General features: G+C 33.4%; 2 protein-coding genes and 1 long non-coding RNA gene across 3 annotated transcripts; 1 reads left to right on the forward strand and 2 right to left on the reverse strand.

Moving 5' to 3' along the window:
- The first annotated feature begins 3458 nt into the window (after window positions 1-3458).
- Window positions 3459-4118, forward strand: LOC127151445 (uncharacterized). Its single transcript, XR_007824391.1, has 2 exons — window positions 3459-3625; window positions 3989-4118. It is a non-coding gene; the product is annotated as an uncharacterized LOC127151445 (long non-coding RNA).
- Window positions 4119-6407: 2289 nt separating this feature from the next.
- Window positions 6408-9072, reverse strand: LOC103489189 (uncharacterized). The gene is made up of 5 exons (XM_051091132.1): window positions 8691-9072; window positions 7998-8065; window positions 7748-7923; window positions 7163-7271; window positions 6408-7043 (listed from the first exon to the last, which is right to left on the reverse strand). The coding sequence occupies exons 1-5, from the start codon at window positions 8944-8946 to the stop codon at window positions 6741-6743; spliced, it is 912 nt and encodes a 303-aa protein (XP_050947089.1). The 5' UTR covers window positions 8947-9072; the 3' UTR covers window positions 6408-6740.
- A 313-nt stretch (window positions 9073-9385) lies between these two features.
- Window positions 9386-15912, reverse strand: LOC103489188 (cell division control protein 48 homolog B). The gene is made up of 13 exons (XM_008448225.3): window positions 15712-15912; window positions 15241-15597; window positions 15069-15113; window positions 14515-14570; window positions 14178-14327; window positions 12919-13026; window positions 12160-12259; window positions 11703-11984; window positions 11459-11628; window positions 10515-10643; window positions 10265-10352; window positions 10086-10163; window positions 9386-9910 (listed from the first exon to the last, which is right to left on the reverse strand). Exons 2-13 carry the CDS (start codon window positions 15403-15405, stop codon window positions 9437-9439), a joined length of 1845 nt encoding a protein of 614 aa, XP_008446447.1. The 5' UTR covers window positions 15406-15597; window positions 15712-15912; the 3' UTR covers window positions 9386-9436.
- Between the last annotated feature and the right edge of the window lie 649 nt (window positions 15913-16561).

A 16561-nucleotide genomic window follows, 5' to 3' on the forward strand; every position in this document is an offset into this window, starting at 1 on the left:
CTCGATTATTTTTTTATTGATATAAAATTACTAACTTAATTGGTCGGTTTAGAACCTAAAATTATTAACTTTTTCCTTTCGAGATACATGTCTTTATATGTCAACTTTGATTTTTCTTGCGTATGAACTCATTTATCTATGAACTTTAAACCTTGCAGTTGACGACGTAAATAGAAATGATTTGTTTGGTTGTATATATGCCAACTTTATGTCACCTTGAAATGTTGTGAGACATCATTTTCTCAAGTTTTGGCCATCTCCACCATCAAAAGAAAGAAGATTATATGAAGAGCAAAATTGGAATCTGTTGGTGTCAAAATCAAGAAAAGAACACATTGGAGGGTAGTTCTGTTTTGCTTTACCCAACTTATTGCAACCCCACATCACAACAAATCAATTCAACAATCTTTACATTCGAAATTTCCTCCGATGCTTGGGACCTTCGAATCGTTTTTGGGTTAAATTATAAATTTGGTCTAAACAAAAGTAAGAAAAGTTCTATAGATCATTGATAGAGAAATACATAGGTATGTCCGAATAGCAAATACCTTTGTTTATCTTATTAAATTGTTCGATCATAATTTAAGTAAAAAAAAAAAATTTGGTGTAAGTATTTTTTTAAATTACTAAATTAGCTAGAGAGTATTCGTGCTTGAAAATTTTAAAAAATATCGTTTGTTTATTATTGAAAAGAAATTAAATAGAAAAATACTAATAATAATAATAATAATAAGTTTTGTTTTATAAATATATTGCAAATAGATTTTATATAATTTGTGGCAAACAGTCTATATGAAATGAATTTCTTTGTTAAGCCATCATTACCAATTTGAATTGACTGCTTAATTAATTTGAATTAGAGAAAATATTTAATTATACAATAAATAATGAGGGCATAGAAATGTTCATATCCAAATATCTTAAACCACTTTAGAAATCAATACAAATTAAAGCTTATTAAAGATTCTACCATATCCTCAATTTAAATTCTAAATACATATATAAAGGAAAATAATAAAAACAAAATTAAGAAAAGAAATATTAATTTATATCTCTAAACTTAAAAAATTATCACTCAAACATTAAATTAATAATAATATCAAATTTAAACCTAGAAGTTTCCTAATTGTTTCATTTACGCGATTCTTCGTATTTTATTTAAGCAGAATGTGCGAAACTTATCATTTAGAAACATGAGCAACTTCTTCAACTCTTTTTTTTACGAGTTTTCTTAACACCCAAATGTTGTAAGATTAGGTAGGTTGTCCCTTAAAATTAGTCGAGATATGTGTAAACTAATCCCAACATCCAAAATTAAAGTAAATGTCAGGACAATTTTCACATATTCCAATCTAAATTAATTCATTTACGAAAGTTATAGGATTTAACTAATACAATAATAATAAACTTCACATACAATTATATTCTTTTTTTCTAAACAAAACATAATGAATTGAGTAAGTTCATCAAAAGATCATTTAAAATGATACAATTACTAGATCAAGGATTAAATCGATACGTATTCTAAAATTTATAGAAATAAATAGATATTTTTTCCTAAGATTAAAACACAAAACTAGAGAGAGACATAAATGATTATTATTGTGGGTAATGGCAGTGAAAAAAAAGATTGAAAGATTGTGGGGTTTGCTGACTCAATGAAAGCTTTGAATTTGTGAACATAGGGAGCTTAGCCTATTGCCTCCCAACTTCCCAACAAAGCTTTGAATTTTGGTGGCATTTGCAGCCATTTTCTATATATATATATATATATATATATATATAATTATTTAGATATTTAATTTATTGTAATAAAAACTACTATTTTTTTTCTTCCAATTAGTTGCTTGTAGATTTGAAGCATCAGCTCTTGACATAATTAATTAGTTAATTAAGTAATCATGGTTGGTTTTTATTAATCTCAATTTAATTAGTTGATTAACTAATCAATGGTTGTTTCTATAATCTCAATTATTGAAGAGAATCTTTTTTTTTTTCTTTTCTTTTTGTCATTTTCCTTTTATTATATCATAATAAGTAATTTAATTACCAAGCTTCACATTCTCCAATGCCATACTAAACCAACAATATATTATATGTTGTAAGTTACTTTTTAGAAAAAATAAATAAACACTCACCAATAAAATACCTTTAAAACATTATATTATAAAATTAGGTTATGAACTTTTATCCTTCTGTTTATTTGATAATTTTTGAAATTACAAATCTCGTTTTCGAACCTAAGAATTTGAAAGTTTAGAATTCAATCAACATAAAATTGAAATTTATGTCATATAGATCTTTTAATTTTAAAAAAATTATAAAATTCTAGTTTCTATTAAACACGAAACTTAAATTTTAGGAACTTAATAAACACATTGAAAGCTTATGCATAAATTCGTGAATGAAATTTGTAAATGGAGAATTAAATCTAATTGATTTAAGTAACAATTTAGACTTCAAGCCTACGTGGTTCAATTCGACTCGATTTTCTTACACAAAACCGAATGGAAATCACGGGTTTAATAAACAAAGAAAATTTAAAATGAGAATTTTATAGGCATAATGAAAGCGATGAAAAATGAGAATTAAGAAAGCTTTGGTTAGATGAATAAAATAGATTGACAATGTCTTCACGTTAGAGAGTGTTTTACACTCTTTGTATTACATAAATGCTATAACTTTTCTTATTAGTAACGGCAAAGGAATTCCCCTCTTTTTCTTGTCTTTTAATTAAAATATTATATGGAATATTCATATTGTAAAATTTTTCCTCTAAACAGCTTTAGAATTAATAATATATCTTTATGAATGCTTCATTTTTTTTTTAAAATTACTTTTGTACAACCTTGGCTATATTTACAAACCTTAGAACTAAAGAAATAAAAAGTATATAATTATACAGTTGATTTCCACAAACCACACCTCCAAATTTGACCCACCAATTTAAATTCAATTTTATACGATTATATTATACATTTATTTTTATCTAATCAAGTAATTTCATGAAATTTTAATAATGCTTTTGAGTGTGTTAAGTTTATTTAAATGCTTACGGCGCTCACCAATCTTGGCTTCTTATGTTTGACAATTTTGATAAAAATTAGAGTTGTTTCCATAAGTAATGATGACAATTTTAAAATATGTGTAATAAAAATTCAAAGGTGGATGAGGCTAATTTCATCTTATTTATTCTCCACTAATTGGTGAAACCAAGAATAGCCAATCCAATCGTATTCTCAATAATTGGTTGGACTATAATGACATCCACACACACACATACACACCAACATTATTCATTAAATGACAATTAAAGAAATCCACAAGATTTCCATGTTTGCTTCTCCAAATTGAGTTCTACTGCATTACAGAATATTACTAATTTTGGCTTTAAGATTTAGATTCTATATGCTCAAGATGACTTTTACCGAATGAACCAAAACGAAAAGGTAATATTTAAACTTTCGTGATAATCTTAACGTTGCCTGATCATAATGTGCGAAAAGATTTACAAACTGTGGAAGGGGAGTTGTAGAAGTCTCAAAACTTGAACTTGGACTTCAATCACAAGATGATTTGATCATGACCTGGCCGATGATGAGCCCAAGATTCCTATAACAACCTAGTGAGGCAGAAAGATGTCATCGTTGTTTTTCTTTTTCAAAAAATATTTTTTTCTTTGCAGTTCGAAATTTGAAAGAAATTTCAAAATCAATCTCAATTTTCTATTTACAATTGGGGGTGCAATAGAAATAAATATTGCAATAAGAGGGATGCCTTTAATGTAATAGGTCTATGCAACGTCAGGAGAGTGTTAGCTTCCATTGATTTTTTTAGAATTGGTCATTCTACATTAGCACCGAAACTTGTCTAGGAATCTTTTAGGATTAAACTACAGTAGGACATTTGTACAGATTGGGTTAATCTAACGACACATTTCACCTGAAAAGTGAATCTGCTAACCTATTTTCCCACCTATGTTTTGCAGTTATCTTGATAATCAGAGAAGTTTTACCTCCATGAGTTCCATGAGGAAAATGGCAGAAGAGGAAAGTCATTTGGTGGCATTGAGTGGATAAAGACGAAGAAGCTGTCAGACAAAAGAAAGAATCCCACTGCCACACGGAAGGAAAACGTGAAAGGTTCAAATAAGCATTTATGAGAGACCTACATTCATCAAACTCTCTTTCATCTTTCTACCTCTTCTACATTTTCTCCTCACCAAATTCCACAAAAGAAAAAAACACCATCATATATCACCAAAAAGCAACACCAACACAAAACAAAAGCACCTTTAGCAAAACTCACATGAATTATTTATTCTCTTTCCCTTCCTAAGTTGCTAAATAATATCCAATCAATTTACCTATAAACATAGAAAACAGAAATAGGTGATAGGGATGGGGATTCAGGAAGTGTTTTTACCTGAAAAAAGCATCCACATTTGGCTAGATATTACCTTATCAAAAACTTGGTCCTGCAACCACAACAAAACAAGCCAACAATAAGCCAGAATGGAAATTATTTAATACCTCTAAAATTTCCCCCAAGTTGTTTTCTTCTGATGTCAGGTAACTTTTTTTTATTGAGGAGAGGTGCAAAATGTACATAAGAAGTAGGTGCTCGTGAAAGAGACTTGTTCACGTAAAAACCAGAATAACTACAACACCCAAGCTGAATGGGGTTGGAATAGGATGGCCTAAATTGGTTTTTGTCAATTAGTGAGAAAAGATATGTCCAAAGCACATGATGCAACATGAATTTTCTTTCTAAGAAATGATTAAAAACCAATCAGTGGTCCACTTATCCATAATGAGCTATCTATCTCTACAGCCGAGAGGCCTGCCCAACATTGCAATGTGGAGACCTCCTTTTGATTGATAATAAGTATCTTGGCTCTACCTTTGTTGAGTGTGTCCTGTTATCACAGATAAAATGGAGATATTAAAAATTCATGATGGAAATAGACCTGTAAAAAATAATATCATAGATAGATTATATGATGCTACATTATTTATAATTATCAAATATTGAAAATTAAAGTAATGCTAAAACTTTATTAATATGTGGTAGTTAAATATAAACAAACAAAAGAGATGAGGTTAAGTCAGAGAGAACAAAAATGAACCGAGACAAAAATGTAGAAAGAAGAATTAGAGACCAACAGCTAACAGCCACAAAATACTTTACTGCTGAGAGGGACAAGGGAAGAAAAAGAAAGAAGAGGAAAAAATACAGGAGAAAGCATAAGATTATGTGGTTGATATTTCACTAGCCAAAAGCAACTAAACCATTCATGTAGCTAAGTTTCATTACTCTACTAATTACTTTTAGGATCTATAACCACTTAGGAAAAAGAAAAAATCACACATCAAACGATTTCCTCCATTATTGACCTGTCCCTCTTTAGCATACAAACATACTCCTCGTTGGCTCATTCTACAAGTGTGACAAGCAATCTGCTTGTGCCACGTTTGAAATTTGTTAATTGGCTCTCTGGTCGTGATGGATGATAAGATTACTGTGGCTCAGTTGGATTTCCTCCAAAAGAACGTCAGCTCTTATGGTTCTACTATGTAATATGCATAGATGGATGTAATTCTAGTAGAGTAGAAGAAATTTTTGGTTACACACAAGTTAATAAGAAATCTTACTTGATTTTTAAGACGTACGAGAAAATAAGTGCAAGCTCTCCGGTATCTTACAAGAAGTATTGTTCTTCTAGGAATAGTAATGTTCTCATGATTATACTTTTTTGTTGTTCTAGATTTCAAAATGGCATCATTCTAAATGTTACTCTGAAATAAACAATATCATTCTCGTGAATATTATTAAGATAGTTTCCCTTAAACATTCTTACAGAAAGGATTAAATCAATAACAAGATCCCTGAAACACACACACGCATAGAGAGAGAGCACAATTGCTTTCCTTGGTCCATGAAGGGCAATGTCCGACTCTTTTGAAGGTTTTAACGTCAGCAAACCAAATGAACCATCAACTTCAGGAATTTTACTAAATCACCGTGTAATACACAGCCATATATCTGCACTTTATTTTCATTGAAAAGCTAAAGTCCTGCTGGGATGTAACATGCAAGGATATCATAAACAGATAATGCATTGAAGGAATAGTATTCAAGGCTTTCACAACGACTAATGGGCATGCGACTAAGGTAATGAGATTATCACAGAATAAATTGATAAAGGGTAAATGGTTATATAAAAGACGGGGAAAGGGTGAAAAAGGAACTTCCTCTGATTTACAGAACTTTAACCAATAGAGTAGAAAGAGAAAGGCAATACCAATAGAGAAGGCCAAGATTAGGAGCAAATATTAAAAGTTATGGGCTGAGCAAGTAAAGAAACCAAGTGAATGAAATAGTATATATCTAAAAGAGAACACCACTTAGGCTGTGAAAATGAATTAGATTAGAGGCAAAAATATCAACTTTGAAGTTCCATACAGTTGAGAAAAGAAAATATCAGCTGAAAGATCTGCACAAGCAAAAGTGGAGATATACCCGGCATACCAAATCCTTACAAATATATCAATTCCCAAAAAAAAAATCCTATGAGAAAATAATGCTTGAACTGGACACAACTTTTCCAAACAGATGAAAGTATCCAAGGGGAAAAGCTCCAAGACCTCGAATAAAAAAAATCCTACGTAAAACTAACACTAACCTCATGAATTAAGTACACAACCAATCCTTTCTTTTGAACATTGAGGAGCTGACTCTCAGCATTCAAGGTAAAGGAATACCTTCTTATGATTTGCATAGGGTAACTTTAACCTCCATTCTTTCTGCTCACGAGTCAAAGGCCTACCCTTACTTAAAGGATCTCGGTTTTCCCTCACGTTTGCCAATTTCCAGATACAGCTTCCAGATTCCAATTCTACATGATCCAGCATAAAAACTCCATCATTTTCAGAGCCTCTTGAATCTACATCTTCAATGTAAGAAACTCGCATTGGCATGGCCTTAAATCTAGACAGATCATCTGGAACCTTCAGTAATCTCTCTGCACCTGGAGATGATACCTTCACAGCAAAAGTGTGATCGTTCAGGTATCAATGTAAGCATCCATAATAATGTGAACATACCAATAAGTAATGATTTTTGTACAGTAGGGATGGATGGTAAGTCTATCAATTATTACCTCAAGGGCTAAATCATCGGGAATATTTCCAAGTGCTCCAGTTTCATCCAATCTTTTTTTGTACTCTTTGCTATAACTGTCAAGCTCCTCCATGCTGGGACAACCAAATCTAAGAAGAGAACAATATTCTACAAACTGTCAATTTAAATCCAAGTTAAAGACGCCTATAAATCTTAATTACGAAATTCTAACCAATGGGCAACATCGCAGTTTATTTCCATGGTTATGATGTCTTCACAACTACATGACTACAGATTTCCTATCCAAAAACAAATATATAACTTAAACAAAAACAAATAGGTTTTCATCAAAGAATATAAATTTCCAATACTAACTAGTTGGGGACAACAACCATCAGAGTCGAGGCTATGATATAAAATTCAAAAGCCTGGAGGCAGATGAGTTTGATATGATTAGTTTTTTCCACCTCTTATTATAAGACACGCTTTGAGTTGATTGCTAATCTCTCCCACACGCAAAAAGGGCTTAAAATGTGATTGCAAATCAAATTCCCCGGTGCTTAGAAGGTAAAACGCACAGCTCTTATGTGAGAAAAATAGGGAAAGACAGAAAGAAGAAAATTACTTGTGCGAGAGTTTATCTAATCTGACATAAATGTACCCACGTGGAGTGGCCTTGAAAGAATATAGTTTTATGTCATCGCCAAATTGCAGCAGGACCTCTTGAGCAAGAAGAAGAACATGCTCACCCCATGGCACGCCTTGTAAAACAACACCACCACCACCCCCTCCATCACCAAGCTATGTTATCAACAAAAATTAGCATCACCTATAAAAATAGTGGAATAAAAGCTCAGTTCAATAGGTGAAAATACCTCAGGCTCCAGATCATCATCATCTTCTTCCCATCCATCCGTGGTTTCTCCCTCATCTTCCCTCCCATCTACAAAAGTTGAGAGATTTCCAAGATTAAGACCCAAGCTTTAGGCATGGCTTAAACAAAATTTAAATTAGAAATTTCAATACCCGATAATGGCGGTAAGAGAGTAAAAAATACCGACAAATGTACAACTAGCAATGAACACATTGATATTATCATTCGAATGAAGAAAACTCTGTACACTGAAGCAAAGGGAACCTTCCACATCAAATCTACAGTACACCATCGCTACCTTACGTTTAAAAGATTTAAACACTACAACGATAACCAGTTTATCGACACTTGAAACAAGTAGTCAAATATTATTGTAATCATACGGCTTTTCAAACATTAGACCTGCATGGATAAATAAAGGAACAAAAATCTCAACGAAACATAATAAACAAGAGAAGCAATCCAACAATCAAAACAACAGAATATGACTGAATCATACACCGTCTTTAGTCAGATATTCCACAAAACAACATACTACCATCCGCAGCATAAAAAGTTAATCGAACATGAATCACTAATCAGACAACTACACAAAGCCATTAATAAATCATATTCCGAAAAGCAATCTCGATTGAAGCCTGAAAATAAGAGAATATTGACGGATTGCACAGGAATAAGAAAAACGCATCCGTACACTGGAGAGGATTTTGTTCTTTCACTTCATCTCGAAAGTCTTTAGAGGAATCGGTATGGAACAACCGCAGGGTTCCGCCGGGGGAGAAGGGAAATGCGTGGTCGCGACAGGAGAAAGAGGAGCAAGTAGTTTGAAAAGGCGTTGCTTCGGAAGCAAAGACTGTGGAGGACGGTGCTCCGAGGGAGGAGAGTGGAGAGGAAACGGCGGGGATTCGAGATCGACGGAGTAAAGTACGAGCAATCTTGTTGCCACGCATTGTGTTTGCGTAGTCGGTTGATTGATGGGAGCTGGCAGGAAGGATATTTCGCGGGTTCCTCTAAACCCTCTATAAACCCCCGCCGCTAACTCTTTTATTATTTCAATTGTACTCTACATTTTGTTTATTTTGCTCCAACTTTGATGTTGTTGGTGCTAAAAGAAATAAAAAAGTTTACAAATTTATTCAAAAGAATATAAACTATATAATTGAATTAACGAATTTGTTGAACTTTCATGATTGCATTAAATAGTCCTATAAATCTCTAAATTGTATTTGATAGGTTTTTCGATGTTCGATTTTGTTTGATATATCATAAATTTATAAGTCATCCAAGACGAGTATAATTCGACTACATTTGGTATTTGGTATTTGTTATCTTATTCTTATTATACCAAAAACTAAATAAACAAAAAAGTTTAAATATGTGAAGAAACTATTTAGTACAAAATGGGAAGGTTTTTAACTAAAATTTATAGATAAAAGGAATCTAGGTAGTCATCAATTCATGCTCAACTTGATGTTCTTTTGAGAGAAAGTACTTGGCAAGAACAAGGAAGAAACAGCCAACTAAACCAAGTTTAACCAAAGAAACAGGACCAAACAAATTTCTTTCACTCTTAATCTTATTCTTTGAACTTAAATCGGCATGTTGTGAAGGCAGAGCAGAACGGGTCTTCATAAAAGTGGAGTATACAGCAATATCTTCCAAGGTTAAAGCTGGTTTCAAAGCATCCTTTACCGTTTGGAAATGGCGACCACACACAACACTAGCAGTTATGTCTTCTCTTAAAGCAACCATTCCGGCTTCCCTACACAGGCCTTCGAGTTCGGCCCCGGTGAACAGCTCTGTATCCTCTGCTATTTTTTTGAGGTCGACATCACTTCCGATTGTCATTGGACGAGTATGGACACGTAGTATCTCATAACGAGCATCTAAATCTGGTGGAGGGACATAGAGCACCTACGAGTTTATTAGATATAGGAATGTCAATAGGACTAGCTAAGATTGTTAGTATCCATATTTGAGATGTAAAATCAAGGCAGGTGAGTTTGGATAAACCAAAGAAATCTTTGCCTTCTTGCCATGGAAGAAATACTTGTTAATACCATATGAAATGAGAAAATGGATGTCTCACCAAGTCAAAGCGCCCTGGTCGCATAAGTGCGGCGTCAATGGCATGAGGACGGTTTGTAGCAGCTAAAACTAGTATTCCCTGCAAAATTGAAACTCGACTCAAAAGAAAATTGGAAAAGAGATGCACCTTCAATTGAAAGAGCCAATAATAGAAAGGGTGATTATGGATATCACACTCACTTTTGCTTCTTCAAGACCATCCATTTCAGTTAATAATGTAGAAAGAAGCCTCTCCCCTACGGTGGTGTTCCCGCTTGAACTCCCGCCTCTAATGTTAGAGTAATAAAATAAAATTTATCACATGAAATAATGGAAGAATTAAGATTAGTAGGAACAGGAATAAAAAATATATATCAGGCCCTATCTGAATCTGGAATCACTTGTACCTAACACTACAAAAACTTAAAAATTCACAGTGCTAGGTACTAACCTCTTGGCAGCAACAACATCAGCCTCATCAAAAAATATTATGCTTGGTGCAGCAAGACGAGCTCTTCGAAAAGTATTGCGCAGTAGGGCCTCTCCCTCACCAACATACATAGAATACATCTCTGCACCGCTGATCAACAGTACATGAACCCAAGGCATGCATTTCAATAAAGTACTACTTCAACTAAGAATTTCATACAAACACACAAGGCTCTTGTGTTAAAAATCCAAGACGAGATCTTAAAGTGAGCAGTTCAATATTACATTAGAAAAATATAATGGTTTGCTTGCAGTTAGATATTTTATTCTCACGTCTGAGTTCAGAAACATAAACTTGACACCAGAGCTGATTGCCTAATAATCAAAGGATAAAATAACGAGTTGGCTATTTCTGGAAGATTCCAGGTCTTATCAATCACAGAGTTGGTACATCCTCCTATTTGAACAAAATACTAGAAAAATTATTCAGTGAATTGAAGTCCAAATATAGCTATTAGTAAGGCAATGACTACATGATGTGTTTTTCTCTGAGGTCCCAGCCCCAAGCCCTTTTAAATTTAAGAATTTCAAGTCAATGTAACCAACTATTTGGTAAAAGTTTATTCTGTCCATTCAACATCTTTGGTTTAGTTGTCCATTTTCACAAACCAATTGTTAGAGCCAATCAGACAAAAAACTAACGAAGACGAACCAAAATGTAGACCAATGAGCATCCCTAGGTGTCACTGTGTTTGTTTTGTGTCTTGTCCATGTTCATCCTTCTTCAGTGGCAATAATGATATTGCTTGACAAGTCACTGTCACTCAATATTTAGAATTCTACACTTTCTTATATCTTTATTGTTAAGACTGGTATCATGCTATTGAAAGAAGAACACACACACACAACAGTAAGAGCTTTCTGATGAGAAACTGGAGGCCTATCCACAGAATTTGGGGAAAATACCTAAGTGAGAAAAAGGATGCTTGAGCAGCATTCGCAGCTGCTTTAGCTAGGGTTGTTTTTGAGCAACCTGGAGGCCCGTACAAAAGAATCCCTCGTGCAGGCGATATACCCAACTTTGAGAAAGAAGCGGCGTGTTTGATAGGCCACTCGACTGATTGTTGTAGCTTTTTCTGTTTATAATAAATAGAAAGTTGTAATTAATGTAGCATGAAAATCAGCTAGAAAAGAATCGCGGCATACATACTTTTAAATCTTTAAGTCCTCCAATATCATCCCAAGTCACATTCGGAACTTCCACAGTTATGCCTCTAGTCATACTTGGGCCAACGATAGATCTTGCATGCTTCCAGTCTTCTGTTGTCATACAGAGAATAGCATTCTCATTCGTACCTGAGCACCTTTGCAATGCAGCCATTGCAGCCTCACGACACAAAGCCTCCAAGTCAGCTCCTACAAACCCATTGCAAGATGCAGCTATTGCTCGTAAATCAACTTCTGGATTCAATTGAACCTTCCTTGTGTACAGCTGGACATGGTTAAATCTAAATGTAAAAGCCATTACAACCGCTGATAATGTTTTTCCATCAACGCATATACTAGTAACGTAAAAACACACTGGACCAAAATGATGATATGTCAGACTCACAGGTTTAAGTGAATAAATAACCTCGCAAGATGAGCATAGCCAAGATATCACTTACCCTAAGAATTTGATATCTTTCATCCTCAGTTGGTGCTGTTACTTCTATTTCAGCATCAAAACGCCCTGACCTTCTAAGTGCAGGGTCAACGGCATCCACTCTTTAACAAAAAGTCAATATCAAATATTTTAGACAGTGAGCGAAAAACTGACAAATAAAAGGAAAAAAGAACAAAAAAAGATGAACCAGTTAGGTACAATTATTTTTACACTAAACAGTCGGTCAAAAACCAACAGTGCTGTTGTAAAATTTTACCCATGTAACGTAATGAGACAGCACAAGTTGAGACAGAGAGATAAATCTTGAACACATTAGCCCAACAGCTTATTATCGTACAAGACAGAAAAAACACCAAGGACTTTTTGCATATTGCTATCCATAATATAATTTCTCTCACCAGCGCCAAGGTCAGAAAAATTAACACAATCACTTGAATAAATTAACTATTCTATACTTCCATGGAATATATAGCACCTTATATGTCGAAGTTTAGCGAACTCCATGTACAACTAATTAAAATTTAAAAGGTAATTAATAATAGGCAACAAAACTAAAGTTCGATAGAAGTAAAACAATTTTTTTTATATCCATAAGTGTCTAGACCAATTATGCACACTTCAACTAATCTCACGGGACAATACGACCCTACAACATTTAAGAGCCAAGGAAACTTGTAGGATATTAAATCTTAGGTAGGAAGTTAAAGAGAATATTTTAACAATTATAGAATTTCTAGTAGAACAATTGAAGATAAACTACCTGTTAGTTGATGCAACTACAACAACGTGTGGTCTACCAGATGCTGATTGCTTATTGGAGTCCATCAGTATAGAAAGTTGAGTGGTTATACGAACATTTTGCTCTCTCCTGAGAATTTGAACATAACAGAAGAAAAGTAATCAACAAAAAGAACTTCCCCCAACTGAATGTGTAGATATGTGTAGATAGTAATCAATAATAGTTTGAGATTATCCCCTGAAACCTTCTTCCCCTAAAAGAAAAAATAAAATAAATTGATAATCTGTGAAGTATGTCTGATAGTCAAGAAGATATCGGGTCCTTTAAACTAGGTAAACGTTATCCTAGAAAAGTCAATATAGAGTAAAAACTAAAAGGGGGAACAAAGAAGAAAGAAAGACTACGCTCTTGATGGTGTGGAAGCAACATTAGATCGCTCAAGGGACACTGGGATGAATTCGCTGGTTTATATTCTTTTGAATCTTCCAGCAATTTGCTTTTAAATTCTTTAGTGTAGTTACTCAATTTTTTTTATAGTTACCAGTTGGAGAGGTTTTTAGTAAATCTGGCTTCAATTACAATGAGGATACTTCCAACCCCCACCCCACCCCAAATTCCTTTTCCATGTAATTCGGTTATAATAATAATAATAATAAAAGAAAATTAAAAGAGCTTCATTATTCAAAGGATAAGATATACCCCCAAGAAATCAACCCTTTCAAGCAACTTGCTTAGACGGGTTTCGTTGTCAGTTACACTCAACTTATATTTGAGTAGCCTGTCCTACATTTTCCCATTACCTCTCTTCTTCTAGAGCAGATAGCAACAATAAATCTGCTAACAGATTTTAGGCTAAAATACAAAAGTAGCTTGAACTTGCCCTTTACTTTAAAATAGGGCCCTAGATATTTTAAAACTTGCAACATTACTCTAGACTTTAGATAAACATTTCAAAACTATGTTGAAACCCATTGCAATTTTGAATGGAAATTTGGACTTGGAACATGTATGGTGGTGATCTGGAATAGTAATCATCTCCCAATGTCTTTTTCTAGGTCCTAATTTTCATTCAACATTGTAATGGATTTCTAGTCTAACGATAGTTCTTACATATTTATGAAAGATTGAAGGTAATATTACAACCGGTGAGAAAAAGGGGTATTTTTAAAACAAATAGCAAAGTTCAAGAGTATTCTTATAATTTAGCTGGGATTTTATTCCTATTCTAAAATAAAGCACAACTTTGTTTCAGAGTTACAATAGTGTAATCGGTTTATTACCTCGAATCTCGAGGAGGACAAAGTGCATCAATTTCATCTATAAAGATAACTGATGGCTTTCCGGATATTGCAAGAGATGATGCCTTGGTGAAGGCCTCGCGCAGAACTTTTTCACTTTCTCCGGCATGTGCTCTGTGAACTGAATGAGGACTGCGTAATGTATCGAAAATGAAACCATGGTGACTAAAAAAAAAGTTCACGGGAAAGATACTGGAAAACAGTAATACCAGAATTTAACAAATTTAATCATAAAAAAAAGTTACTTAATTATCATCAATTTGAGTACTTTGATGATTCCCTATCCTACAAAGTTCACAAAGGAAAAATGCAGCAGAACCTGATAGTGGTTAAATGTGCACCGGATTCCTGAACAATTGCACGTACTAAACTTGTCTGGCAATGAAAAAAGTTTATTCCTCAAGCTTAAAACTTATGCATCTAAAATGAACACTTAAAGCAAAATGAATAGAATGTCTACACAATAATAACGATAATAATAAGTAAAAGTAAATAAGTTTTAAAAGAACTGTCTTACTTTCAACTACTATAACTATAAATATATATATACACACACAACTGACAACATCCAGAACTAATATATTGGCCTACAGCCCAGTCCGGACATCTCTTGGAGAGGAAACAGGGTGGTAATAGTTTGGTTTCGAAGTACACATTCTGTTACTCTGGGAGCTTCACAGGCTGAAATAAGCTGATTTAAAATTGAAAAGCTGACCTTCCAAGTTTAAACATTTTAAATTCCCATTGAAATTCAGTAAAGAAAGAAAAGCTTTATATGCAATACGAAAAGGAGCTTGAAACAGCTGAGCACAAAAACAAGTCATCAGGGAAAGTTTCCCAAAATGAATTCAAAATTTTCAACCAAAATCGTACCTTGCCAGTGCCGGGGGGACCGTATAAAAGCAAGCCACGAGGCCACTGTTAAGCATCATGATAAAAACCCACGATTAAACTAACCAGAAATCGGGTCACATAACAATCATTAACCAACTCGAGAATTGATACATAGAAACGATGGAAGAGAAAGAGAGAGAAATTATCTTACTTTCAGACCGATTTTTTTAGCTTCCTGTGAGAATAGTAGCGGGAACACGATCAGCTCTCTCAATGCTTTAAGGGCCTCGGAGTTTCCAGCAATGGCTTCCTCAGCTCTCCACTTATTCTCGCTACCATTACCACAATTACCACTCACAGAACTCTGATCCTCCATGTGAAAGCACTAAGAATCAACCTCTAAATCCGAACTCAGAAGTGTAATTCTTCTCAGAACCAGAACAAAGTGAGCAAAACAGCCAAGTACACGTTGAAACCGGATCCTATTCATTCCATTGTCGTTGCTCTAGTTCCACGTACTGCCGAAAATTTACTTAACACCGAGCAGCTGCTTACCGCTACTGAATTTCTACAGTTTTTCAACGAAAGCAACTAGATTAGAAGTGGCAATAACCTACCAAACCAATCAAAATGTCAGGTTTACAAATCAGATGAAGTTCAGATGGTAAAAGAGTTGGAGTACCTTCAATGGGATACAGAGTCCGCCGTGCTTTGGGTCGCTTAACAGTGTTAAGGAAAGACGGTGAAAGAAAGCAAAACAAAGATTAGAATAATTAAGAGAATAGCTTCCGTCCTAGTCGTCGCCGCCGTCTTCAATGGAGGCCACGTTTTCACCGTCCGATGGTGTTGCTGCGGCTGGAAGGCGTTTATGGGTTTTAGGGGTTTTTAAGGAAAGGACAATTTGGACATTTAATATATTCATTTTTATAAAACATTTCTTTTTTTGTTTAAACTTTTTTCTTGAAAATCGTTTAAAATACGCTTAAAAATATATTGTCGACTGACTTCTAAATTTTTTTATTTATTTCAACATAATTTATTTTCTAAATTAAGCACTTCTAAATATTAAAAAAAAATGTAATCTAAACACAACATTAATAATCTAAACACACCACTTTTCTTTTGTTACGACTAATATTTTTGTACAATGTTATAGATTTATATTAAAGATTTAGTAAACATAACAAAATATTAGTTTTCTCATTTAACCTAATTTCTCTTAAATAATTTAACTATAAATATATGGTTGAAAATTATTGTAAATGAAAAAATCACTTAAAATATAGCTGAAAATTTTTAAATTTTATTGATAGAAACTAATGAAAGTCCATTGATACTTAAATTAATAAAATCTAAAAGTTTGCTATATTGGATAATTATTTTAGTTTATTTAGATATATTTAAATATGCCTCTATAATATCAAATCAAATATTAAAGATAAAAATATATTGTTTAATTAGAAAATTAAAATTGGATGTGAAATAGCCAACAATATGTAGCTGTCGAAATATTTGAAGAAAATAATTTTTTG

This window comes from Cucumis melo, chromosome 10 (assembly GCF_025177605.1).
Source record: "Cucumis melo cultivar AY chromosome 10, USDA_Cmelo_AY_1.0, whole genome shotgun sequence".
In the NCBI taxonomy this organism is placed as follows: domain Eukaryota; kingdom Viridiplantae; phylum Streptophyta; class Magnoliopsida; order Cucurbitales; family Cucurbitaceae; genus Cucumis; species Cucumis melo.